Source organism: Apiospora phragmitis (assembly GCF_038363925.1).
Source record: "Apiospora phragmitis strain CBS 135458 chromosome Unknown utg000004l:1.0-3135199.0:1.0-3139288.0, whole genome shotgun sequence".
NCBI classification, from domain to species: domain Eukaryota; kingdom Fungi; phylum Ascomycota; class Sordariomycetes; order Amphisphaeriales; family Apiosporaceae; genus Apiospora; species Apiospora phragmitis.
This window is the reverse complement of record NW_027117402.1, coordinates 2,611,671-2,636,696: the sequence shown is the minus strand read 5'-3', so window position 1 is coordinate 2,636,696 and position 25,026 is coordinate 2,611,671. Positions and strand designations below refer to the sequence as shown.

The 25,026-nt window shown below is 55.0% G+C and overlaps 12 protein-coding genes across 12 annotated transcripts; 7 read left to right on the top strand and 5 right to left on the bottom strand.

The window, feature by feature from the left end:
* Positions 1-577: 577 nt before the first annotated feature.
* On the bottom strand, positions 578-1,002 carry PG994_003944 (uncharacterized protein; the record flags this gene model as incomplete). Its single annotated transcript, XM_066855353.1, has 2 exons — positions 578-901; positions 928-1,002. The coding sequence occupies 2 exons, from the start codon at positions 1,000-1,002 to the stop codon at positions 578-580; spliced, it is 399 nt and encodes a 132-aa protein (XP_066719631.1).
* Positions 1,003-1,022: 20 nt separating this feature from the next.
* PG994_003943 (uncharacterized protein) lies at positions 1,023-1,737 on the bottom strand (the record flags this gene model as incomplete). Its single annotated transcript, XM_066855352.1, has 3 exons — positions 1,023-1,234; positions 1,269-1,548; positions 1,729-1,737. The coding sequence occupies 3 exons, from the start codon at positions 1,735-1,737 to the stop codon at positions 1,023-1,025; spliced, it is 501 nt and encodes a 166-aa protein (XP_066719630.1).
* A 417-nt stretch (positions 1,738-2,154) lies between these two features.
* On the top strand, positions 2,155-5,634 carry PG994_003942 (SNF2 family domain-containing protein; the record flags this gene model as incomplete). The annotated part of the gene is made up of 7 exons (XM_066855351.1): positions 2,155-2,661; positions 2,715-2,924; positions 3,069-3,297; positions 3,345-3,595; positions 3,794-4,398; positions 4,474-4,798; positions 4,846-5,634. The coding sequence occupies 7 exons, from the start codon at positions 2,155-2,157 to the stop codon at positions 5,632-5,634; spliced, it is 2,916 nt and encodes a 971-aa protein (XP_066719629.1).
* A 533-nt stretch (positions 5,635-6,167) lies between these two features.
* PG994_003941 (uncharacterized protein) lies at positions 6,168-7,990 on the top strand (the record flags this gene model as incomplete). The annotated part of the gene is made up of 4 exons (XM_066855350.1): positions 6,168-6,212; positions 7,004-7,203; positions 7,347-7,598; positions 7,630-7,990. 4 exons carry the CDS (start codon positions 6,168-6,170, stop codon positions 7,988-7,990), a joined length of 858 nt encoding a protein of 285 aa, XP_066719628.1.
* A 1,156-nt stretch (positions 7,991-9,146) lies between these two features.
* PG994_003940 (uncharacterized protein) lies at positions 9,147-10,100 on the top strand (the record flags this gene model as incomplete). Its single annotated transcript, XM_066855349.1, has 3 exons — positions 9,147-9,182; positions 9,212-9,928; positions 9,978-10,100. The coding sequence occupies 3 exons, from the start codon at positions 9,147-9,149 to the stop codon at positions 10,098-10,100; spliced, it is 876 nt and encodes a 291-aa protein (XP_066719627.1).
* Positions 10,101-10,765: 665 nt separating this feature from the next.
* PG994_003939 (aminopeptidase Y) lies at positions 10,766-12,362 on the top strand (the record flags this gene model as incomplete). The annotated part of the gene is made up of 6 exons (XM_066855348.1): positions 10,766-10,806; positions 10,869-11,006; positions 11,100-11,214; positions 11,279-11,368; positions 11,455-12,144; positions 12,183-12,362. 6 exons carry the CDS (start codon positions 10,766-10,768, stop codon positions 12,360-12,362), a joined length of 1,254 nt encoding a protein of 417 aa, XP_066719626.1.
* A 558-nt stretch (positions 12,363-12,920) lies between these two features.
* PG994_003938 (uncharacterized protein) lies at positions 12,921-13,465 on the top strand (the record flags this gene model as incomplete). Its single annotated transcript, XM_066855347.1, has 2 exons — positions 12,921-12,964; positions 13,225-13,465. 2 exons carry the CDS (start codon positions 12,921-12,923, stop codon positions 13,463-13,465), a joined length of 285 nt encoding a protein of 94 aa, XP_066719625.1.
* Positions 13,466-13,683: 218 nt separating this feature from the next.
* PG994_003937 (uncharacterized protein) lies at positions 13,684-14,259 on the top strand (the record flags this gene model as incomplete). Its single annotated transcript, XM_066855346.1, has 1 exon — positions 13,684-14,259. The coding sequence occupies one exon, from the start codon at positions 13,684-13,686 to the stop codon at positions 14,257-14,259; it is 576 nt and encodes a 191-aa protein (XP_066719624.1).
* A 343-nt stretch (positions 14,260-14,602) lies between these two features.
* PG994_003936 (uncharacterized protein) lies at positions 14,603-16,321 on the bottom strand (the record flags this gene model as incomplete). The annotated part of the gene is made up of 5 exons (XM_066855345.1): positions 14,603-15,129; positions 15,190-15,506; positions 15,560-15,652; positions 15,914-15,984; positions 16,208-16,321. The coding sequence occupies 5 exons, from the start codon at positions 16,319-16,321 to the stop codon at positions 14,603-14,605; spliced, it is 1,122 nt and encodes a 373-aa protein (XP_066719623.1).
* Positions 16,322-19,132: 2,811 nt separating this feature from the next.
* Positions 19,133-19,833, top strand: PG994_003935 (uncharacterized protein; the record flags this gene model as incomplete). Its single annotated transcript, XM_066855344.1, has 2 exons — positions 19,133-19,344; positions 19,383-19,833. 2 exons carry the CDS (start codon positions 19,133-19,135, stop codon positions 19,831-19,833), a joined length of 663 nt encoding a protein of 220 aa, XP_066719622.1.
* A 968-nt stretch (positions 19,834-20,801) lies between these two features.
* PG994_003934 (MFS transporter) lies at positions 20,802-23,112 on the bottom strand (the record flags this gene model as incomplete). Its single annotated transcript, XM_066855343.1, has 7 exons — positions 20,802-20,976; positions 21,188-21,413; positions 21,520-22,217; positions 22,430-22,596; positions 22,652-22,725; positions 22,833-22,871; positions 22,980-23,112. The coding sequence occupies 7 exons, from the start codon at positions 23,110-23,112 to the stop codon at positions 20,802-20,804; spliced, it is 1,512 nt and encodes a 503-aa protein (XP_066719621.1).
* A 1,085-nt stretch (positions 23,113-24,197) lies between these two features.
* On the bottom strand, positions 24,198-24,686 carry PG994_003933 (uncharacterized protein; the record flags this gene model as incomplete). Its single annotated transcript, XM_066855342.1, has 4 exons — positions 24,198-24,238; positions 24,297-24,333; positions 24,397-24,482; positions 24,569-24,686. 4 exons carry the CDS (start codon positions 24,684-24,686, stop codon positions 24,198-24,200), a joined length of 282 nt encoding a protein of 93 aa, XP_066719620.1.
* Between the last annotated feature and the right edge of the window lie 340 nt (positions 24,687-25,026).

The window sequence follows — 25,026 nt, the reverse complement described above, 5'->3', positions numbered from 1 at the left end:
TTCGGCCCTTTCGAGGGCGAATCCATAGGGGGCGGGCGTGTGTTTGACGGGGAGGGAGAGAGGGACACTTTCCAAGTTTTTTCTTCTTTTTTACACTTGTTCCATTGTGTGGATCGGGAGGAGAAACAGTAGTCACGGAGTAGGCAGCGGGAATCGAGCGATTTTGAAGCCATCGTGAACACGAATTTGACTGTTCCAGTACCGGTGAATCCGATCGCACTGTCGGCAAAATTTCTCCAATCTAAGAAAATCCTGTGCAGGGGTCCCCTCGAACGGTTGCGATTTCCAGAACTGGGAACCAGCTTGCGGGAGCGCCCTTTATGCGCCCGCCGGTGCCTTGCGATCACAGATTGCGACACTGGTCTGTGTGATGCAGACCAGCCGCTATCTTATCTGATGATCGGGGAAAGCCAGCAGCATGATGGCATATGACGCTATATTCTACATTTGGTGGACATACAACTTGTAATCGTACAGGGGGTTCCGATCATACCAGTGGCAACTGACCCGTGCCTTTAAGCAGCTGGGGAACCGTTGTGAATACGTCAGGCTATAGCTGCTGTGTCTTCATGGCCCTTCAAATCCTCCATGGCAGCTTCCAGCCGCCGCTTCGGACCGCGAACGGGTCAAAATTCGTGGCCTCTAGTCTGGCCAGGTAGTCGCTGGCCGGTACGGCCTCGAGCAGCACCCCAAAGCCGCGCCTGATATCCCGCTTTGTGCTGTCCCCTTCCACCTCCGCTTCCATGACGTGATGACGGTGATGATCGTGTTCCGCCTCGCCCCGGTGTTCGTATTCGTGGCCGGGCCCCTCGCCGGCCTGTAGGTTCTTCAGCATCTCCCGCGCCGTGATCAGGTGGTCGTTGGCGCGCGTGGCGACCTGGAAGACGGCGTCCTGGAACCCCTCGCCCGGGGCCCCTGCCGGTACACGTCCTCCTCGCGCAGGCCGGCCTCGGCCATGACGTCGAGCGGCAGCAGCAGCACGGGGTTGCGCCCGCCGCCCATGTCGGCTCCCGACGGCGACTTCACGGGCGGCGCGTTCGGCGCCGCGAGGTCGGGATGCCGCGCAGCACGGCCGCGATGCCGCAGGCCTTGCCGATGTGGCTGGCCAGGTGGTCGACGTGCATGGACTGGATGGGCAGCGCGGCCAGGGCCGCGTACATGAGCGTCGAGTACGTGTGCTCGGCGTACTCCTGAGCGCGGCCAGGCTGGCGAAGGGGCGGTTGTCCATGTAGCGCTCGCGCGTGGCGATGAGGCGGAGCATCCAGAACTTGATGGAGCTGGGGCTGCTGCCCCCTCGGGGAACTGCTCGGACAGTTCTCGCAGCACCTTGTGTAGCAGGATCATGATGGGCTCCTTGGGCGGCTTGCCGGCGAAGGTGTTCTTCACGGCGTCGCGCCAGAACTGCATGCGCATCTGGCCGATCGTCGGGTTCGACACGAGCTCTGGCAGGCGCACGAGCTCCAGGTTGAAGGCGCGCAGCGCATCATAGGCATCCTGGCGGAATTTGGGACGAAATTGCGGATTAAATATGAATCGTAGTCTGATTTCCTACTCGGGTATAATAAGCATTTGCCGTGGACTTAAAAATACGAAGACTCTACCTTAGTTGATCAACACAGTATTTTCGGCCCCTTCAATCTCAGCCTCCGTTATGTAGGATCTTCTAGAGCATGCACTCTGCTGCAGCAATGCTTTGGGCCACTGACGGGCCGGCCGCGCTAATCTCACACGATACATCTAGAGTTCTTATTAGGGGGTCGATCTTGTCTAATAAGTCGAGCCCATTGCCTCTGTTCAATGACGGAACACGAATTCCAGAGCGGTGCATCGGTCGTGTTCTTCTTTCTCTTCTCCAGGGGCCAAATGGGTGCTACTCTAACGAGATTCCAACATGATATCACTTTTGCTGCTTGACCAGCGCCAGCACGCGTCACTAAAAACCGATTGAAACTCACTGACCCCAATTGGTTGCAGCTTGCCCAATCCCACTAAAACTCAATCACATGACTTACGCGACAAGGAAGGACGAAAGCGCGTTCCAATTAAAGGTTGAGCATTCCGCGTCTATGATCCCAACCCATCTACCTGGAGAGAAAGCAGCCGGGACTTTCGAGGCAAAGACAACCAACCTGCAATCTTGTCTTCAGCGCGACTATGAGCTGGCAAGATTCAGAAGAGCCTCCGACCAAGAAGCGGAGGTTTTTTTCAGATCCCGTCGAGGATCTGGTTTACCCAGGCGCTGGCAACGCGCCGACTTCACAAGCCGCCACTGCCCCTCCACCACCACAACCACCTTTGCCCGCGAGGCCAGCCCAAGATGCTGCGAACGGCCCCAACACCGCCCACGACGAACTTCCCATTGCCTTCGACCTGGGCATGTTCGAGAGCTTCGTCTGCAGTGAAGTCGAACCGGAAGTCATCGATGTCTTGCGTCGCAGCTGCCGCGGTGACATCCAAAAGGCCGTGAATATGTATCTGGACGAAACGTACAAGAAGTTAATGAAGGCCTCGCCGGCGCCGAAGCCCGCCACGCAACCGACTCGCCAGCCTTTTGCAGATGACCCAGTGCAGAGACAATCCGACGTCTGGGACCGAATGGACGCTCTCAAAGCGCTCAACCCTCTCCCACAAAACCATCGATACCCGAGTCGCGATACATTGGTGCTTTCGGCGCAGAGGGCTGGGCCACGAAGAGTGGGACGAACCTGCTCAAGTTTGGCGACCCAGTGCGAATTGAGCGACAGAAGATGCAGCAGCCCCGAGCTGGACGCGACCGCCAGGATGTGATCGTGCGTTTCAAGGACGCGAAGGGCACGGAGATTGGACGGTTAGCCAAGGAGACGGCGGACTGGGTATCTTCCCTCATCGACCAGGGCGTCTGCAAATTCGAGGGCACCTGCTTCTACGCCCCAGACCGGCTTCGTGTAAATGAGACCGTCTATTTACAACTCAAGGCACTTAATCAAGTCTGCTTTTGAGAACGGCAATGACGACTTAGCGGCGAACCGAACAACGACCATTTTTTAGTTAAGGAAACAACTCAGGAGCGTGATCTCCGGCTGCGACAGATCTCTCTCGTGAAGTTGTTCAAGGAGATCAACCTGGCGCCTACTCGGGCGAACGACGTAGCGAAGAACGGTCGGCAAGGACTTCTTGATGCTGCTGAAGCAGATGAAAAGAAGGAGACAGTCAGCGCCAACACCAAAAACGGAAACAAACCCCCAGGCTCTTCGCCCCCAGCAGACGATGTGGAGGAAGGCGAAGAACTAGAGCAGGGACAGCTGGATGCTCTGTACCGTAAGGCACAGTCCTTCGATTTCAACACCCTGAAGCCGAGCCCGCAGACACATTTGCCATGGAATTGCGTCCATACCAGAAGCAGTCTCTATACTGGATGCTCTCGAAGGAGAAAGATCAGAAGAACGAGGACCGGGAGTCTCGATGCATCCGCTTTGGGGAGGAGATTCTTGGCCGACCAAAGATTGCGACGACAAGGACACCGTGCAGGTTGAAGGGCAACCTTGTTTCTACGTCAATCCCTACTCTGGAGAAATGTCTCTGCAGTTCCCAGAACAAGAACAGCACTGCCTTGGTGGTGAGTTCTTATCGCTGGTCCTTTTTGAAGTGTATTACCTCTACTGACTGCGTACTAGGTATTCTGGCCGACGAGATGGGACTTGGCAAGACGATCCAGATGCTGAGTCTGATTCATACTCACAAATCAGAAGCGGCCAAGACTGCTGCGACGAATCCTATCGATTCAGTCAATCAACTCTCGCGAGTGTCGAACAAGTCCAGCAACGTCGTCGCTGCTCCGAAGACCACTTTAGTAATCGCACCGATGTCGCTTTTGGCGCAATGGCAGAGCGAGGCAGAGGCTGCATCTAAGGAGAGAACTCTCAAGTCAATGGTCTACTATGGCAATGAAAAAGTTGGCGATTTGCAGTCTATGTGCTCGGAATCTAACATTGCTTCAGCCCCTGATGTCATCATCACCAGTTACGGTGTGGTGCTCTCTGAATTTACCCAGATAAGCAAGCCAGGCTATCGGAGCTTCCACACGGGCCTGTTCTCTCTGAACTTCTTCCGCGTCATTCTAGACGAGGGGCATAACATCAAGAACCGACAGTCGAAGACGTCTAAAGCTTGCTACGAGTTGAATGCGGAACATCGCTGGGTACTGACGGGAACGCCCATCGTCAACCGCCTGGAAGACTTGTTTAGTCTAGTCCGGTTCCTTAGGGTAGAGCCGTGGAATAACTTCTCGTTCTGGCGGACATTCATCACTGCGCCATTTGAGTCGAAGGACTTCATGCGGGCTCTGGATGTGGTACAGACCGTCTTGGAACCCCTTGTTATGAGACGTACCAAAGATATGAGGACCCCTGACGGAAAACTGTAAGGCCTGAACTCCACATTTCTCTCTTTATCCCTCCCCCCTCTGATTCTCTAGCTAACTGCTCGTTTCTCTAGTCTTGTGCCTTTGCCCCTAAAACCATCGAGATCGTGGATGTTGAACTATCGGAGACCGAACGTAGCGTATACGAACACATTTTCACTCGCGCGAAGCGCACTTTTCTCGAAAAATATCGAGAAGGGTACGGTCATGAAGGCGTACACAACCATCTTTGCTCAGATTCTTCGCCTCCGCCAAACTTGTTGCCATCCACTGCTCGTGCGCAACCAAGACCTCGTGGCCGATGAAGAAGAGGCTGGGGCACAAGCAGATGCTGCGGCGGGATTGTCTGATGACATGGATCTCCAGTCTCTGATTGAAAAGTTCACGGACAATACGGACGTGGAAAAAGAATGCTAATACGTTTGGGGCACATCGTGCTCCAACAGATCCGGGACAGGGCTCGTAACGAGTGTCCCGTGTGTTCGGAGGAGCCTATGATCGAGCAAACGGTTACGGGCTGTTGGCACTCTGCTTGCAAGAAGTGCCTGCTTGATTATATGAAGCACTCGATGGACCGACATCAGACGCCACGGTGCTTCAATTGCCGGGAGCCACTTAGTCTTCGAGACCTGTTCGAGGTCGTACGCCACGATGACGATCCGGCCGCAGGCAGCTCGACACCCAAAATCAGCCTGCAGCGGTTAGGTGAACGAGTCGTCGTCCAAGGTCGTGGCGCTGATCAGCACCTGCGGGCCTTGCGTAAAGAGCACCCCGTGATGAAGTCGGTCGTGTTCAGCCAGTTTACGTCGTTCATGTCGCTGATCGAGCCAGCCCTGACGCGGGCCAACATGCGCTTCCTGCGGCTCGACGGGTTCATGGCGCAGAAGGCGCGCGCGGCGGTTCTCGAGGAGTTCCGCGCATCGAACCGGTTCACAATCCTGCTGATCAGCCTGCGCGCGGGCGGCGTTGGCTTGAACCTGACGCAGGCCAAGCGCGTCTACATGATGGACCCCTGGTGGAGCTTTGCGGTCGAGGCGCAGGCCATAGACCGCGTGCACCGCATGGGCCAGGACGACGAGGTGAAGGTGTACCGGTTCATTGCTAAGGAGAGCGTCGAGGAGCGCATGCTCAAGGTGCAGGACCGCAAGAAGTTCATTGCGACGTCGCTCGGCATGATGACGGATGAGGAGAAGAAGTTGCAGCGGATTGAGGATATCAAGGAGCTGCTGAGTTAAGCAAGTATCGAACTAAAGAAGGAAACCTGCATGCGTGCATTTTTACAGGTGTATATATACAATCCTGGGGGCTATCATTTGCAAGCAGCATCGGATATGGAGTTGGGGGAGTTTGCCAGCCAGCTAATTTGCGGGCGGCTACGTGTTGACGATTACCATAATGGAGGGCTCTCGTTCTGCGGCATTTGCATGGAAGGGTATCGTCGCTGTGCATAGTTACGCGGCCAGGCTATAGAGCGTTTTACTCATCATCAATGTTGGACATGTAGAATTAAATCGTGGGAGAGGGCGGTGCCTCAAGATGTAGCACTATGTTCAGAGCATTTCCATATCTGGCGAAATATTGGCTCTCAATCCAGCACAATTGATATTGATGACTGTATGCGTTTGAGAATGAAAAGGTGCGATTGTTTCGTAAAAACTACATGCAATCCAGGGACAGTCATTATTGAAAAGCGAGAAAATTGATGACTTTTTCATCATTGTACTATGCTATCGATAGGGAGATCAATCGTCATCAATCAATAGGCAAGATGGCCGAGCGGTTTAAGGCGCTCGACTCAAGTGGAAGCTTGACCGTCATCAGACGGTAACAATTCGAGTCAGGAAACTGGCGGGGGTTCGAATCCCCCTCTTGTCATACCATTTGCATTTTTCTTTTGCACCTCACTTGGCCTATTAGGCGTGCTACGGTCCCATATCGTATTGCATCTTTGCTTCCGTTTTTATTCCTCCAGCTGCATTGATCCCAGGTTGAGGTCGGTCTAATTGCCTTTTTTTCCTGTTCATCCTAAGTACATAACATTGGCACTTTGTTGTTCAGTATGGCTCATGTCTTTTTTTAATCGAAGCTAGCCATACAACATTGACTTTTGCCCAAGCGACCGACGCATGCAGACCGTGGGAAGAAAACAGACCCCACACGCGATTTGGCATCTCAGCAGCAAACCGACGCGTCAAACCGTTGCAATTGTCCAGAACATTCGCGTTGCAGGCAGGCTTACTTTTTATATCGTCAGATTCGAAAGATCAAGGGCTCCCTATACAAAATCCTTCACTCTTATTGTGTGTCTGGGTCGCTCCGGTGGATTGTCGGGCTACTTGACTTTGATCCTCTCTATCTCTCCCTTCGTCCTTGAAGCGAGCTCACTCGCTGCTCTGGGTTAGCCCGCTGTCGAAGATGCCGCCCCCAGTAACGTCAACAACACCACCGAAAACCTGTAATGCGTGTGACGAAGAGGTATATAATGTCTTTGTTTTATTTTGCTTTTTCTCGTCTTCTCTCTCTTGCCACCATCATGACTCTATTTATATAGCATATAGTATTTCCGTTTCATTCTAGTTGCGCGGTACTAACGCAAATTCGCAGTGTACATGGAAGCGGGAGGATGACCGGTGCGACCGGTACATAGATCACGGCCTCCAATGCCGCCTGCCACGTCCCGCCCGCGTGTCTTCTATCGAGGTCAAGGGCGAGGCCGAGTCTACGCGCGCTTCTACGAGTGAGACGGACCGTCACCATCTGCTATCTTTCTCAAGTGCGATACGTGTCGCAGGCACCATCAGACAGTAAGTCTCTCCTCTCTCTTTGGCATGGAATATGTATGACACTGCTGCGCATCCATCTATCCTTATACAGAGACATGTCATGTATTTTTTGTTGTTGCCGCCTCCAGAACTCACTATTTATTACAGTGTCGACCTCTGGGTAGGAAGTGGCCGGAAAAGTGTGAGAGGTGCATCGAGAAGGGATTCGACTGCACGCGGCCCCGGAGCAAGAAGGACTATGAGGAACATGATGCACAACAGGGCCGCGCGCCGGCGTCGCGTTCGGCGGACACTGCTGGGAATCAGCCGCAACAACAGCAACGGCAGGCGTCGCATCACCACACCAAGGGCATGCTCATGCCGATAGACCCCGCTGAAGACTCAGATCATGCGGATAACGGGGAGGAACAGCCAGAGTCTTCCCGACCGCGAGCCGACAGGTCTTAGCATCCTCATCAGCGGTGGACGGCCGCCGCCGCCCGCCAAACGGCAGCGGACTGACAACGGCGACCAAGGACGAGCTGGAGCTGGAGCTGTAATTGCTGCTGCGATGGCCACTGCCGCAGCGAGTAATGCTACTGCTGGCGGCGGCGGCGGCGGCAGTGCTGAGAACAACCTGCACAAAACCATACACACTATGGAGGAGGAGTTTCAAGAGGTGCTCCGGGCGGAACAGAAACGGCACAGCGCCGAGATCAGAGCCATCAAGGACAAGTACGAGCAAGAACTGGCGCAGCAGCGGGAGAGGTACGAGAGGCGCATCGACAACCTCATCAAGATTATGAAGAGCATCGGCCGCGTCGATTGAGGGGCAAGAAGTGTACTGCTTGTCTGCTTGAGCTAGCGTATCTGTACCATTTGATTGTTATATTACGAATTGTGCTCGGATGGGGGTGAACGTGCGTTTGTGTTAAACGATCGATATATGTAAGACTATGGGAAGGTGCGAAGGATCAGGTGGGCTACTGAACTGATGGGCCGGCGTTGGTTGGTGTGCTCGAGTTTTCGGCTCGGCTTGAAGCGTATTTCGATCTGGGCGGAGGCCCGTTCTATTGTATGGTTTGGGAGAAAGCACAGCGATCTGGTCGTGTTGTGACACTCGCGATCTCGGTGAAGGCTTTCCGCATCTTGGGCTGGGTTTTACACCGACGACGCTTCTACGGTAAAGGCAGATGGGCAGGTTCGCCTCTGCTAGCAGCCACGGGTAGATGGAGAAATGAAACAGAACCAATGTCGTGGGTGTTCATACTTGGGCTCTTCAGATGCAGGCTATTTCCTATCTATTGAGTACGTCGGTGTCCCTTCTGTGGGAAGCATCGGTACAATGAACGGGATGCTCGGCCCGACAGAGGCAGGCCAATACCAGATTGCCAAGATCTGTCATTTCTTTTGGGTTGGGGACTGACTGATGAGATATTGCTTTTCTTGGAATCACGAGCCCGATCCAGATTACCCACGCAATTCGACGATTCCCTTTCGGATTTCCTAGATCAAATCTCCGAGGGCTAGAAGTCGAAAGACCAAGGAAGGGGAAAAAGGAAGTCCTCAATTTTAATATGAGATCCATTTGTGGAGTCGCGAGCCCCTACTCTTACTGAAAATTGAAGCGACACCCATGATCATGACCATGGGTTGACAGTGGAATGGGCCAGCCGGTGAACCCACGCCCCCAGCTGCCGAGGCGGCAGGGGGAGGGGAAGGGAAAAAAGGAGCGGTTTCCCCCATGGCACCGCCATCACGCACCGCCTATTCGAAAGAAGGAGATGAGGGGACCGGGACCGACTGAGGTAGAAACAAATAAAGACATGATTGACGCCCGCCGCTCTTGCATCATGTCGATTGCTTTCCGGTTTGGGCACTCTGTCACTTACACTAGGAATCGCCTGCTTTCCGTCCGATCATTACTTTGATAAATCGCCTATCACTACATACTTACCCACTAATACATATAATATACATACAATATGCTGTCGTTATCGAACCTGCCCACGCTTGCGGGCGTCCTCTCCTCACCGCCGTCGCCGTCGAGGCGAAGCCCATCGGTAGCGGTAGCTACTCCGTCGCGGCGTCGCCGCACCACACCAGCGCCAAAAACGCCACGACTATCAGCAGCGGCAGCAGCAGCCACCACTACTCCTACAGCAACGCCACCAGCATCAACAATGGCACCACCAGCCACGACGGCATGATGATCAACTGGGGCTTCCTGCGTTGCCCCCAGAACATGGGCAACGACAGCGCGCTGCTGCTGCTGCCCACGCCGACCTACGGCACCGAGGGCCGCGCCTGGATGGTCTGCGCCGAGACGCTAATCCGGGCCCCGCCGCGCCGCGTTTACGACGCGCTGCTCGACTTCGGGCGCTACCGGGACTGGAACAGCTACATCACGGACGTCGAGATCGTGCACCCGACATCGCGGGTGCCCATCATCAACGCGACGACGGCGAGCCCGAACCACGCTAAGGTCTACGAGGGCATGGACCTGACGTTTACGTTCCACGGGCTCGGCGGCGAGGACGTCGTCACGACGGGGCCCGAGGTGCTGACGGTCCTGAGCGCCGGTGGGTCTGGTTCGGCTGCCATCAAGTCGCCCAGCAGCAGCGAGTGCGAGAACCCTGCCTGTGCGAAGACGAGCGCCAAGAAGGTTGGAGCGGGTGTCGGCGGCAAGAAGAACCGTTACCTGATGAGCGCGTGGCGGTCCGACCTCACGGTCGCGGGCGAGCTCATCCGCTCCGAGCACCCCAACGTCCTGACGGACGCGGGCGAGGGGCCTCACGCGCCTCGTCAGCTGGGAGACGTACTACGAGGGCAAGTCGACCGAGACGTTCAAGCTGCTGCAGGCGGAGATGCGGGGCTTGAACGAGCAGCAAGGCCGGGATCTGAAGGCGTACCTGGAGAAGAAGGGGACGAAGAACTAAAAAACAATAGAAAGAAAGAAACAAAGGAGACAAAAGCCGAAATGGGGAAGGTTCAGGAGAGGAGGAGGCGGGTGGGGGTGTAGGTCATCGTCGTTATGGGGAGCTCATGGCGTGCATCGCCAGAATAGATCAATATTGCTTCAAATGCATCAAAACATTGCAAGACAGCTCCACCTACTATCATCGCTGTCTTCGTGATTGGCATCAACTGCAGATTGAACACCGAGATAGTAGTACAATGCAGTGTAGTTGGACTTGCTGTATAACGAAGGACTTGGACATATGCTGATGAATACGGATATTCACGATGCATTTGGCTGAAGTCGGGAGTTATGTTGATGGAACAAATGCAATGCTACTGTAGATGCGCCGAAGCATTCCGTTCACTGGTTCAATAACGCGGCGGGTACCTGCATCGCTTATCTTCTGGTTTCCCCCACAGCGCTTGGCTGGAAATGGCCTGGCGCTATCAGGAGTGGCTGGGGATGAGACAGAAAGGGTCACGAGTCAACAAACCGAGGCCAAATGACGCATCCATCGATTATCGTTTGTATCTATCCATCTATCTATCTTCCATCTTCAAGCAAACACTCTCTTCATATTCATCGTAGACATCATCGTCGGGAAGATACTCTAGGGCTTAATCATTAGGTTACCTCGTCGCTATGGTGGGATTCACTCGCCTGCTGGCCTGCAGCGCTTCGTTGTGAGGTACCGCCTCCACTTATGGCATCCAACAGCCCATGTCCTCGGGTGACTCGCCCATAGCCGCAGCAGGTGCCGCTACAGGCAGACATCGAAGCGACCTCTCGTGAGCTCCAAGGCTCTGCAGGACAGCATCAAGGGCGAGCACCTGCTCCGTCGTGCAAAGAACCTCTGCGAGATTGCCAAGCTTGGCGAGGAGGAGTAACACCACCCTACCAGAGTCATTGGGAGACGACGGTCTGTGACAACTCTTTGCCTACATTCCAACGGTAACGGTTACTGATGATATCCTAGGCCACTTTGGGACCCTACCTGTATCTACTCGACCCTTGGCAAGTTGGGAGACTACTACAACATTTCATACCAGGCCTTTCCTGCCGTGACCGGACGCGTGTCCGAGTTCCGCCTGGTTATCGTGATGAGGTACCCAAGTCCGCGGAGCCCATGTCCCTGACTCCACCACCGAACACAAGGAGCCTGTCCACGGGAATCTCGTCTTGGTTTCCAACCAGGGCTGCGATGCTTCTGACTATCCTGCCGTCCTCAAGGGCAACATTCCCCTGGTATCTCGGGGCAAATGCTCCTTCGGCACCAAGTCGGAGTTCGCCAGCCGCGCGGGCGCCGTTGCTGCCGTTGTCTCAACAACGAGGAGGGTGAGGTGCATGGAACCCTCGGAACCCCATCGGACAACCACATCGCCACCTTGGGAATACCGGATGCCGAAGCTGCACCGGTTATCAAGAAGCTCGAGAAGGGCGAGACCGTGGAGGCCATTGCCTACGTTGACGCCGAGGTCAAGACTACGGTGACTGACAACATTATCGCCCAGACGACCGAGGGCGACCCCAACAACTGCGTCATGCTTGGCGGCCACAGTGATAGTGTCACGGCCGGCCCCGGTATCAATGACGACGGCTCGGGCAGCATGACCCTACTGGAGATCGCGATGCAACTCACCAAGTTCAGCGTCAACAACTGCGTCCGCTTCGCCTGGTGGGCCGCTGAGGAGGAGGGCCTGCTTGGGTCGGACTACTACGCCAGCACGCTGCCCGAGGAGGAGAACCAGAAGATCCGGCTCTTCATGGACTACGACATGCTGGGCAGCCCCAACTTCGCCTACCAGATCTACAACGCGACCGACGCGGTGAACCCGACGGGGTCGCAGGCGCTGCGCGACCTGTACGTGGACTGGTACGAGTCGCAGGGCTTGAACTACTCCTTCATCCCCTTCGACGGCCGCAGCGACTACGACGGCTTCATCCGCGCGGGCATCCCGGCGGGCGGCATCGCCACCGGTGCCGAGGGCGTCAAGACCAAGGAGGAGGCCGAGATGTACGGGGCAAGGCCGGCGATTGGTACGACCCTTGCTACCACCAGCTGTGCGATGACGTCGGCAACGTCAACATGACGGCGTGGGAGCTCAACTCCAAGCTGGTCGCCCATTCCGTCGCCACGTACGCCGTTTCCTTCAAGGGATTCCCCGAGAGAACCGCTGTCGCGGCCACGAAGGCCTACGAGCAGAAGACCAAGTATCATGGAAGCAAGCTCTTCATCTGAGCTATTCGAATCTTCTTTGTGGGTATGTAGGATTAGATGAGGAGTTCGGGATTGTAGTATGTACGTAGATGCTATCATGCAGGATCTGGTTGGCTTAATAGAGAGTTGAATAATATGTTGCCCTGCCACAAGACACCAGCAGTGACGACGAAGGGGATTCTGTGACGAATGGGGTACCACCAAAGGATCCACGAGGTTCTGTTGCATTCGTACACCGGACCGGAGCGCTTGAAAACGTGTCTTTGGTAGCAAATATCGCCAGGTTCACCGCATGGAGCTTACGCAAGTGGTCGGACGATTTGCTGGTCAGCAACTTTCATGAGTGCCTGGAAGGAGATGACGTGGTAGGATGAATGATGAGTTGTTGGTTCCCTATCGTCTGATTATTCCAAATATCGGGCCCGTGTGTCTTGTACCCTTCTATGCTTAAGATCTTTGGTGCGACTGGTTGCCTTTCAGGGATAAGAGATGATTGGACTTCTCAGTGGAACATCTGCTGCGGATCTCTAATCTCAGGGGACGAGGACGGGAGACGGGAGACTTGTTTGCTCGCTCGCAATGCCTTACCAGTGCGACCTCAACTCGACTCGAAGCAAGCAACGGTAGGCTGTGCTGTGCTACAGGGACGGCACCGTTGAGTCGCAAGAGGATACGATGGCTTCTCTCTACTTAAAAGGCCAGCAAACCATCGGCTGAGTTCTTCTCAAATATGTGCGAACAAATCCAAATCATCTCTGTCAGCCCCTACAACATACCTACCTACCTCCTACCTTCCAATATTTTGCCCCTCCCCCTTTGATATAAGCCATTCATCCACACAGCTACACCCAAACCAAATCGAATCGCCATGTCTTCCCCTGAGCACCTCCACCTTCACCCGCGACGGGACCGCGTACCCCCTCCCGCCCCAGACCACGGCATTCAGCCAGAGCAGCCTGTGCGCGTCGGCCTCCTTCTACTGCCCCTTCATCGTGGGCGAGGAGGCCCCGTTACGGCGGCCTCGTCTGCACCCAGGGCTTCCCGACCACCATCAGCGGCGGGTACAGCAGCTTCGCGACGGCACTGGAGCAGTGCTACCCGCCGAGCTTCTTCAAGGTGTTTAAGACGGATCCGGGTGAGTTATTTCTTAGTAGTGCCAGATTCTTTTCTCTTTTTCTTGCATTCGCCTTTTTGGAACTGCTACCACTTCATCTCTCCGGAGACAACCGATGTAACCAATGTTCGCCTTTTAAATAACTTTCGTTCGGATTTATAGCTAATCCCTGCTTGTCACTTCCGTCCTCCGGAAGACACCGATCCCGTCTTCCCCGTAGACCAGGACATGATCACCCTAGCCTACCCGGGCACCGCCTGCATCAAGGACTGGACGACGGCGTGCACGTACGACATCACCATGGAAGACGCCGGCGGCAGCAGCCAAACGACGAGCCGGCAGGAGTGGTGCTGCGCGCCCGGGTACAGCTGCACGACGCGGTCGGCCGAGGACCCGTCGTCGACGACGTTCGAGCGGCAGTGCTACAGCTACCTGAACAGCCAGACCGAGATCTGGGCCTCGTGGGACCCGCCCGCGACCGGCTCCGCCGACGGCAGCGAGTACTACACCTACCCGACCAGCATCACGTGGCAGCCGCCCAGGGCAAGTACACGGTCTACCACAAGCCGCTGCCGCTGGCGGTCAGCGCTTGGACGGGCAAGGAGGGAGAGGGAGAGGGAGAGGAGGGGGAGACGGCGGCGCCTCCTCCAGGGGCTACGAGGACTGTTGCTGCTGCTGCTGGACAGAAGGAGCCTGCTGTGGCTGGGCCTACGAAGTAGGAGGATTGGATTGGTCTTTGGAGGAAAGGTGGTCAGCGGCGGGAGAGAAAGGGGGTTGTGGGAACAGGGGAGTCAAGGGTATTAATACTACTTCTACTGGATAAAGATTGACTTCAACTTTGACACAGAGCCTCTGAGAAGGTTTAGTTACAATTTTGGGGCATGAATACAGTCGCTCGTTCTTCTCTTCTTTCGCATTTAATTAATCTTGATCAGTGTGTCAAAATCACACGGTCCATCTCGCTCCAACCAAGATGGTAGACACTCTGAACCGGGAGGCGGTGTCATTGTCCAACGGCATGCGAACTCCCCAATTCACTGGTGTAATATCTACTTCTATTGGTATGAAACCCGACGTAAGCCCGAGCGAATTACCGGGGCACGAGCCTGCGCTATGGTTGTATACAGTTCTATATATGTAAGTATAATTAGATCGCGGTACCTATAGTATTAGAGCTAGCAGCGACGATAGTTTCCTCCACCACAGGGCACATGAGTATCCGAGGCGAAGGATACCTCCGGCCCTCTTCGTCTCGAACCCTCTGCAATCCTGGACAAACTACAATCTTCTCACTACTGACATGCCCATCATCCTTCTTAACACTTTTCTTCCCATCGGAGTAGACGAACCGGTACTCGGACGGCTGCAAAAACAGGACGTACGCGAACGTGGCGCACTCCACCAGGGCCTCTCGCAGGTCGTTCTCCTGCTCGTACCGCGCGAGCTTATCCAGCCCGTCGTCGTCATCGTCTTCCGCGACGGCGACGGCGACAAAAGGGGCGAGGAACCGGTTGAGCTCTACGGCGAGCTGCTGCGCTTGCTGCGTGCTGACGTCCTCGGAGGGGTTCGAAGGGCTAGTGGCGGCGCGGCGGCGGCGGTGGTGGTGGTGGTGGCGGTGGTGACGGAGAAGATATACGGAGAGTTGCCGCCACTTGGTCAAAGCCGTGGAGAAAACTAGAACTATGGTCAGCTGTTTAGTCAGATGATCGGGGTCTGAGATTTCCCCCGTCATACCATCCAAGTTTCCACCATGTTGCAGGCTGGGTTCGTCAGGTTGGAATTCACCTAAGTGTCGACCAAACGCGGCCACGAAGGGCGGCAACATCGATATAGAAGAGCCGGAATTTAACGCGGTGCTTCCGAACGCGACGCGCATGATGATGTGGCGCAGAGCCTGGGGCCGTGTGCTGGGGTCGAGGGCGAGGGAGCTTAGGCGGCTCGCCAAACGTTGCTGCTGCTGCTGCTGCCAGGCCTCATCGTCGTCGTCGTCATTATGAATAATACTGTTATCGATTCCGAGCTTGACGAATACCTGTGCCAAATCCTCTGGACTGACATTATTATTGCCATCTTGGACTGGCTGGGTGTGGTAGTGCTCCTTCACATGCCGGCGGACGGATCGGTCCAGGGTTGGAACTCGGACACGAGCTCGCGGTCCGGCTTCACGTCCATCAGGAACTGGTCGAGTTGGAAGAGACTGTTATTATTATTATTATAACCGGAGTGTCGAGGAGTGCTGGTGGGTACGAGTTTCTCCTGCGTGTCGTCCTTCACGGAGTAATATGATGCCGACTGTGGTGATCTCTGCCATCGACGCTTCCGTCTTGGGAGGATCCATGCTGCAGCGAAACCAGGGAGTACTCGACTACGAGACATCCGATCGCGATCCCGGCGATGGCTCCGGCGCTTAGCCCCGAACTCGCATGTACGGCTGCTGGACTGGTGGCTGCGGAATCACTTGGGGTAGTTGTGGCGCTTGTCGTTGTTGTTGTTGTTGATTGCTGTTGTGTTGGGGAGGTGGTGGTCATGCTGGACAATGGATCAGTCGCCGCCGTAGTTGATGTGGGAATCGTCGTTATTGTCTCTTCAGGGGTAGCACTGGTACTGCTTTCTTCGGTCGAAACGATGGCGAGTTTAGTACTGATAACACCACCGGTGCCCGACACTGCTTCCGTTGCTGTTGCCGTCCCTCCATCGACCGGTGATGGAAAGTAGTCTTCCCCGGGGGCAATGTGCCGATAGTCCGCAAGACCTGCTCCGACACGAACTGGCCTCCTACGAAGATACTCATGACCTCCTCGACAATGGAGGCGCTCTCCCCGGGCAGCAGCACCGTCGTAATGCCAAATGCTACGGAGCGATCCATGGTTACGGAAGATCTGTTGGATGGTGGGAATGAAACGCCGATAGGGTTGCGTTCGGTTAGACGGTCTGATGCATGATGCGCGATGTTATATGATAGCAAGGGCCGGATCAAGATCCAAGATGAACAAACCATTTAACTATTACCCTTTCGTCCTAAATCTCGAATCGTGGAAATCATGCGGTCGCCCCAAGGGTCACATATCACGAAGCAAGGCGCAGGCTGCCATCTATTACCAACAACATTCCCCTGGCGGATATGCACAGATAAAAATATCGGACCACCCTTGTCCATTGGTCAAGTCTAATTGCCCTTTGGCACACTGCCACTCTGAGCCGTATCTCTGTGGCAGTTCTTTAGTTGCTCTGTACCATCTCGTTTGGTGATAGCATCGAATTCTTGCCCACTCTAGAGATACTCTACAATGATCTGTCCCTCGAGCGGATGCTTGACAATTTTGGATTATGGGTTCTACAAAGTTAGCATGCCGCCTCTACCGCGAGAAACAGAGATTTGACGATCAACTTCTGGGTACGTCCTTCCGGCTCGGCTGGGTGACCAACTGCATATCGGTTGGTTACAGCCCGCTTCTAAATATGGAATGCGTTTACGGCTGTTGGTGCAAGGGATTTCTGCTCCGGCTTGTGATTGGCTGTTCCATGGCGGGGAAAGGGAGGGGGTTACATTCCGCCCAGCTCATGGGTTAACGGCAAGGGATGAACATGAGCAGGTAATTACATAGCGTGATATACGCAATGGCCAGGCACATGGCCTGCTGTTTTCTTGGTAATTGTATCAAAGGTGTTTTGTATTATTGAGTTTATATGTGGATCATCCCTCGTTGGTTTCAACCGTGAAAATACTTTGACGAGAATCCTACAGAAAACCAACATGAATACTTAGTGTGCGTGGGGGCTATAGGAGATTCTGACCAATCAGAAATAGCAGAAGTATACAGACCCACCCCAACCTTCCAGCCTTACACGTGTCCACCTAGCTAGCATTGTGACAGTTCATCGGCACACCCAGTGGTTGCAACCCTTTTTCGTTCGGACCGAGAAAAGAAGGGGCCAGATCCTGTAGACAGGGGGGCTTCCACGTAGATGGGCTCACATACGGATACTCAATACCAGAAACTCGTGCGGGGGAAGGGACCACAAATCGTGTCAAGCCATACAGTGTTTTCAACCTACTGTGCTCGAAACCGGGTGAAATATTAGGGCCTGACCAACAGCTGTATGTTGGGTCACTAGAAATTCGGGCCGCCCCCTGTTCGGAGTTCATCAATGCTATTGAATGATGGTCACAGTCAGATATCCCCAGATTAGACGGACAGTTCCGAACTTTACGCTGAGCAACCGAGTGTCTGCGAACAAACAAAGGGATCAACAACTACACAGACTCGGGGCCAAGCCTCCAGGCTGTAATACATCCAAATTGTTCCAGAGCTGCCAGCTATGGCGGAGTGTAAAACTCGAAGTCAAGTCCTGGAGTATATACAGTTCTGGTCGCACCCAGAACCGTCACTCTGGCCCCATTTTGGGTTTAGAGGAGCCAACGCTTTACCGTTGCATACTCCGATGCGACAAGCCCATGTAGGCGAGGCAAGAAGGAGAGGGCTAGGGACCCCCGGGTCCTGATCAGGAGGGCGTTTTCTCGCGGCCAGTTTGCACTATGCGTGTGTTTTCGAGAGCGGAGAAGTTATTTAGGCTGGTCGGACAGCAGTCGGCGTTCGGCTTTTGCTATGGGGGAGCAAATAGGTTCAAAGGGTCCCTGGCCTACGTTCTAGAACTGGTCGATGTGGGCGTTCCCGAGTTAATATAATTTCCTCTTGTGGAAAGAGGCTGGCGCCTGATAAAGTTGGAGGAGTCCGGTGGTGGCTGCACTAGTCGATGCCCACGATAATAGTCTTCGATGAGATCCGCCAGCTGGGTAAGGTATTACAGTTAAAGCCATGGCACAATAGTGGTAGGTTCAATGGACATACTCAAGACTCACATATGGGGGTTCTGTTGTGTGAAACTCCGCACAGTTCGGACGGGAGTTTCTCAAGGACCTTCTGAGGATAAGGTAAACTTCTACGTAAAAATTGATGGCTGAGTTGTATTACCTCGTGTCAGCCCTTAGTAGTAGTCAGCGAAAGGTTTAGCTATTTGTAGAAAGCTAGTCAAGGGTACTGCCCCGTGGGACCAAACCTAATACTAATAAGTAAAGGATAAGCCGATGGATCTATATACGATGCACACAGCCAATCTTTGAATATTGACCCGAGGGGAACGGAACGTTTCTAACCCCCCCCCCCCTCTGCTCCCTCCCGGAACCCTGCCAGTTTGCCAGCCAAGCCGCGACTCGGATTTTCCTGTCCACTTTCGTGCATGGGCAATTTGGAGGGGGCTGTTTGTTTGTCACCTCCTCACACTGTTTCGTAGTCAGAAAGGACTAACATACAGTGCGAAAAGCACCCGCATACAGCCTGCAACCAACACACGAATGCAGGCATGGCCCGTATATCACATCACCTTATCACCGCCGTAGAGTAATCTTGGAGGATTCGAGTGACGCGGACAGGCTGGGCAACTAATTGGCCTTTTATGACAGGCTGCCCGTCCCACGGGGTCTCGGCCGCTGTTCTTCGAACCTATTTTTTCACTTTTTGTTCCTTTCTTGCCTATGCTACCGGCATATTTCCCGGACTGCAGTATTATTCTCGATACCTACACAACCATATATTATTATTATATACACCTGATATCTCAGGCGGTGACTCACCGAGCATAAATCATTACTAGCACGAGTGAAACTGAGTCGACCACGATGGGGTCCGCCGACGACGACAACCCCAAATCGCGCTACGGCCTGTCGTGCCCCGTGGGCGGCACCTTCTACATCTGCGCGGACAGCCCGAAGCAGTTCCTCGGCTGCTGCGACATCGACCCGTGCAAGAATGATGGGAACTGCCCGGCCGCCTCGCTGCACAGCTCGAGCTTCTCCAGGGGCGACTACGGCCACATCCCGGCGAGGCCTGCGTCGCCGGCGGGCAGTGGTACACCTGCATGTACAACAGCCCGCCCTTCATCGGGTGCTGCCTCGAGAACCCGTGCGCGAGCGGGAGCTGCGCGCCCGAGAACGTCACGGCCGCGAGGCTGTCCAGCAAGGCCGCAGATGCGGCGCCGTTCTTGACGGGGGCCTCGTCGAGTAGTGCCTCATCATACCCCACCACATCGCCCACGCCGGCGCCGTCCGGTTCTTCAAAGGGCTTCCCGGCCGGCGCTATCGCCGGCATCGTCATCGGCGGCGTCCTCGCTATCGCCGTTATCGGCTACCTGCTGTGGCGCCTGCAGCGGCAGAAAAAGGTCTTCTACCACCCACCACCGATCGCCCAGACGCCGCCCTCGCCGCAGAACGAGGGTCACCCACGCCATGCTTCTGCGATGACGTACAGCCCTTACAAAGGCAAGTTTTCCATCCCTCCCCTACTTCCTCCCCCCTCTTTTTCATCTGTCTCGGTCATTTAAGCTAACCGTGGCAACAAGATCCGGCAGACTCCTTCCATAACAACAACGGCGGCACCACCCGACCACCTTGGTCAACAGCTCAGCGCGCACGACGCCGCGGCCGCCCGACTCTTTCTATGACGCCCAATCGGTGCGGACGTACTCGGTGCCACCTCTGTCACCGCACGGGGGCAGCAACCGAAGCAGCCACTGGGGAGGGGGAGGACCGCCACCATACGTTAGCAGCAACCAGAGTAGCCATTGGGGAGGGCCGCCAACGTCGTCATCGTCCGTACGGCACAACCGGCACGTCTCGCGGCAGTCGTCCATGGGCTCCGAGTATCATGGAGGAGGAGGGGGCGGCGTTGGCGATTACCACGGCGGTACGACGAAAGGTAGTGGCCAGCAGCAGCACTTTCAGCCCATGGCGGAGCCCATCTCGGAGCTGGCGGGGAGCGAGGTGACGGGGCCGGAGGGGACGGTTAGCGAGATCGGGTGGAGTGATCGGGACGACCAGCGGCAACAGCGGCAACAGCGGCAACAGCGGCAACAGCGGCAACAGCGGCAACAGCGACGGCAGGGAGGCCTAGGTATAAATTAGTAGATAATGACGAGGGTGCAACTCAATGCGTAAGATATGAACCAAGCAGTATATGATCTTCTTGTTTAACCTCTAATTGGGAATGTGATTTGAGTGACCAAGTTGTTTAGGCTAATAGGAGCTCAAGAAAGAAGTGGCGATTACGTGACTTGGTTGGGGGGGGGAGACCATGCTGCGACGACGAGGGGAAAGGGGGCTTGGCGACAGGGGTCAACGTACCGCCGTACTCCGTACACCTCAAGTCTTCTACAACAACTCTTCCCTCTACATCTGTCCATGGCAAGACTACTTATCCTCAATCATGTTGATTGCATCATTTCCAGACGAAATCTGCTGGCAAATATTGACAGAAGCCATCCGTAACCGTGGCGTTACACGGACACAACGCTTACGACTGGTCAGCAAGGCCTGGAAAGCGTGGGTCGATGAGGCCCAGGTCATGCTCGGGAACTTCATGACCAGAGTGGATGGGTTCCGAGGACTTCAGTTCCAACGTGCCCCATTTTGGCCACGGTACCTCGCCCACATTGCTCTCCATCCTCGACAGGACGGCATCTCCAACGCTCCGCGCCATTCGCGAGGCCGCAGAACGGGTTGCCGAGTTCAGCAACCCACATGCATACTCCGATGCCGAGATCAGAGAGTGTATTTTCACTTTGCAAAAATGTTTTTTAAGAAAACTAATTTCAGTAAGAAATGGTTGTTATTTGCTAGGGGTGGTAGCAGCCTGGGGGTTGATCTTATGACTGAAGAGCCCCATGCTACCATCGATACCTGAACTCTTTGTTCTCTCTGTCCGTCATGTCCAGGAACTCGGAATTATCTTTGTGGCAGACTCCCAGCTTATCCCTCCTCTTTGTTCTCCACACATAGTAAGCCATCAACATGCCTGTCAGTACACAGGCTAGAGCCGAGGTGACCACAATCGCAATTTTCGCAGGGAAGTAGTTAGGCTTATCGGCGTCCCGGAAGGTCAGGGGACCAATAATGTTACCGAGACCTAATGAATAGCTCAGGGTGGTTAGTCCCGTACCACGCCGCGGCCGCGTCATATAGCTCACCCCAGCGGATGGAAAGTCACGATAGGGGCATGGGAGGGAACTCACAGAAAGACATCAGCAGCACGGCGTTCATCGTCACCTTCTTCGTGTGCCCGGCGTAGTTGGCGGCCGAGTAGCTGTACAGCAGCGGCAAGCTGCTCCCGATGACGTTGGTGAGGTAGTTGCCCGCCAGCAGCGCGCCCTTGTTGCCGGCGGGCGCGAAGGCGAGCAGCCCGCCGCCCAGGACGCCGCCGACCAACAGGATGGCGATGACGAAGGGCCCCCGCGCGTTGTAGCGCGCGCTGAGGCCGCACGACGCGACGATGGAGACGCACGACACGACGCCGCTCGGCACCGACAGCAGCGCCGCCTCCTGGCTCGTGTATCCGAACCCCTTGATGATGGTGCCCTGGTAGCTGCTGACGGCGCCGTTGGGCACGTTGCTGGCGACGGTGACGAGGGCCAGCAGCCATGTCTGGGGGTCGCGCGCGAGGCACTCGCGCGCCTGGTGCCACTTGAAGCGCTTGTTCTCGATGCCCGTCTGGTTTGCGCGCACGCGCTCGATGGCGAAGACGCGCTCGGCGTGCGTGAGGCCGCGCGCCGTCATCGGGTTGTCCGGCATGAGGAGCGCGACCAGCAGGCCGACGGCGACGGTGACGAGGCCGAAGAGGAGGAACAGGGTCTGCCACGACTTGAAGGTCTGGAGGTGTAGTGCTGGAACCCGAAGGAGGCGAGGGCGCCGATGATGGTGCCGGTGCCGGTGCCTAGGTACCAGAATCCCACCCGTGACGGTTGTTCGCTCTTCTTGTACCTATCGACTCTCGGCATCAGCATTGCTATTGTAGGGAAAGGGGGTAAAAGCATGTCTCAGTAGGCCATGTAGGTAAGTCTGCAGGTTGTGGCGGCCCTTCAACCAATTCCCATTGCACACTGTAATAGGAGAGAGAGAGAATGAGCCTCGAAAGTCACTACTTACCACATGGAAGTGATAAGGATCAGGGCAGGCGCCACGGCAGCCTCGAAGCAGCCCAGCAGCGCGCGCAGGGCGACGAGGGCGGCCCAGTTGTTGGCCGCCGCCGTGAGGGCTACGATGAACCCCCAGAGCATCACGTTGGCGCCGAGGTACTTGGCGGTGGGCAGGCGCTGCATCAAATAGCCGGTTCGGGAACTCGAAGGCGAGGTAGGTCACGTAGAAGACCAGTGCGAGCTGGCTGAACTGGTCGCCCGTGATGGCCGTGTCTTCTTGGAGGCCCATCACGTTCGCGTAGTTCACTACAAACAACAACAAAGCTGAATGAGAAGCTGTTCATTCATTCGATGGACACCTTTTCTCTCGGAAAAGGGGGGGGGTGGACAAGACGGGAGGGAGGGACTTTTACCTAGAGTCTTGTCCAGATATTGCAGGTTGTAACATGCCCCTGTTGGCAGGTTAGTAATACTCCGCTGCATCATCAATTACAGACAAACCTACACATGAGCGGTACGATGCGCCAGTCGATCTTACGCACCAGCTTCTTCTCATCCACCTCCGTCATCGTCCCCCAGGTTCTCATGGGCCATGAAGTCGAGCGCTGCATCGGCATCGGCCGGCCTCGGCACTTGGGCCTCGGGCTCTTTGACCGACGTCTTCTCCCTATGACCCGGCTTTTCGGAGAACATTATTGGATGGCGTGTTTGGAGAGTAGGCGAAAAGAAGGCGTGGGACAGTCCTCGCCGGTTGATATTCAAGTGGTTGAACCAGCAGGAAGAGACAGAGCGAGCCGGATTTCTCTCAACACCAATCAAACACCGAAAGAAATGCAGACGTAATGGGGAGGATAGGGTCATACGATACGCTGCAATACTTATGCGTCTTCATCATGCTCACCATGTCGAGTCGCGGCGCCACAAGCGGGAGTCCCGATCTTATCTCTACCCTGGTTGATCCCAATTATGGCCTGCAAAGGAGGACCTCATCCTCCAATCGCACAAGTCGCATCTAAGCAGTGTCTGGTAGATCCAATGCATGCGAGCCTCATCGTAGATAAGCTTGCTGTCGGTTAACAGCATGCGGGGATGATCATGACGTGTGGGATTGGAGGTGGCCAGATAACATGGTTGTAGATAAGGACGTTGGATGGAGTTACCCGAACCAGGGAAACATTTCGATGGACTCGTAGGCTGCCGGAGCCAGGGGTAATCTCCAATAAACCATGCAATGTTAAGCAGTGGCATGGGGGCATGGGATGTGATGGTCTCATTTTCGGTTTGTGCAGAACTTTCCCTTCTCCTCGCAATCGTCCAATGCTGTCACATTTAGTTGAGCTTTCAGATATGGCCTGAAGATGACTGTTGGACGGTCACGGCTGTCACATCTGGATTGACAGGTATTGATGGCACGATCGCTGAATTCATTGGTTTAATCCATCTACCACTCCTTTTCCACGGTCGCAACCTCTTTTAAGAGTCCATGATGCGTGGGCATGCGACGTCGTCGCATGCGTGCCGAGCGTATCTGTGTATCTGGCGTTTGGTCGTTTCAGCCAGAAGCGCCCGGTCCGGGCGCCTTGAAGACTTCCCATATCAGACTTCCTCCCAGATCTCGTTGGCCTCAACCTCAGCCTCGTGGGATTGAGTCCTTGATGCTTGTCGTCATGTTCAATGTCCAGTCGTGAGATGCCACCCCAATTGAGGATATCTACCCACGTTTCATCCGCATAATACTGGTGCACAAGTGAACTCTTTCCTATCGTTAAATACCGTGCTCATGAGGAGTTGTGCGGTGAAACGAGAACGACACTATCGCCTGGGGTCTTTGTCAGTAATCTATGGGAACACCCCTACCGACTTCCAGGTGCACATACCTCGAACAAACAGCATCTCCGACTTCTTCGTAACGGTCTGTTCATAGTTAGAATCTGGCCTTCCATTCGCGCGACCGAAGTAAATGCGGATCTGACTCACCCTGATCTCGTCATTCTCATCGTCATCGACCACATAAATGGTCTCTAGCACATCACCCAGAACCAGGTTCATGTGACTGTCGTAGGCTAGAAGATGGCATTTAGTCCGATAAATTCTTGCACCGTGGGTACCTCCAGGGAGGTAAGATGGCGACGACGTACATGTAACCGACCCTTCAGTTCGCGATCTCCTCTCAGCTTGACAAACACGACCTCATCCAGGAGTAGGCGCACAAGATCAAGCGGCTCGGCAACGGAGCCAGCGGCAGCTGAATCCTCAACATCAGCCATGGCGCGATATTGAAGTAGGAAGGTGTTGTGGTGAGTTCGATATGCCTGGTTGCAATGTGAAGTTCGACCCAACCTTGCTGCGGATCGGAAATTCAGCTTGACAAGCTTCACCTGCCACGGCTCGACTGAAATTGGTGGGGCAATGAAAGATGAGGCTGGTGGCTTGTGGTTTGTGGCTCATGCGTGGAGGGGTGGCCACTGGCCACAGCGCCATTGAAGCCACGCTTGCAGGGAGGACCATGTCTCAGCTGTGGCTCAAACAGCCAAAGATCCCAGCACAAAAGCATCCGAGGTTGATCATAGCGCACAAACCGTCCATAATTCAACTCCACTAGACCCC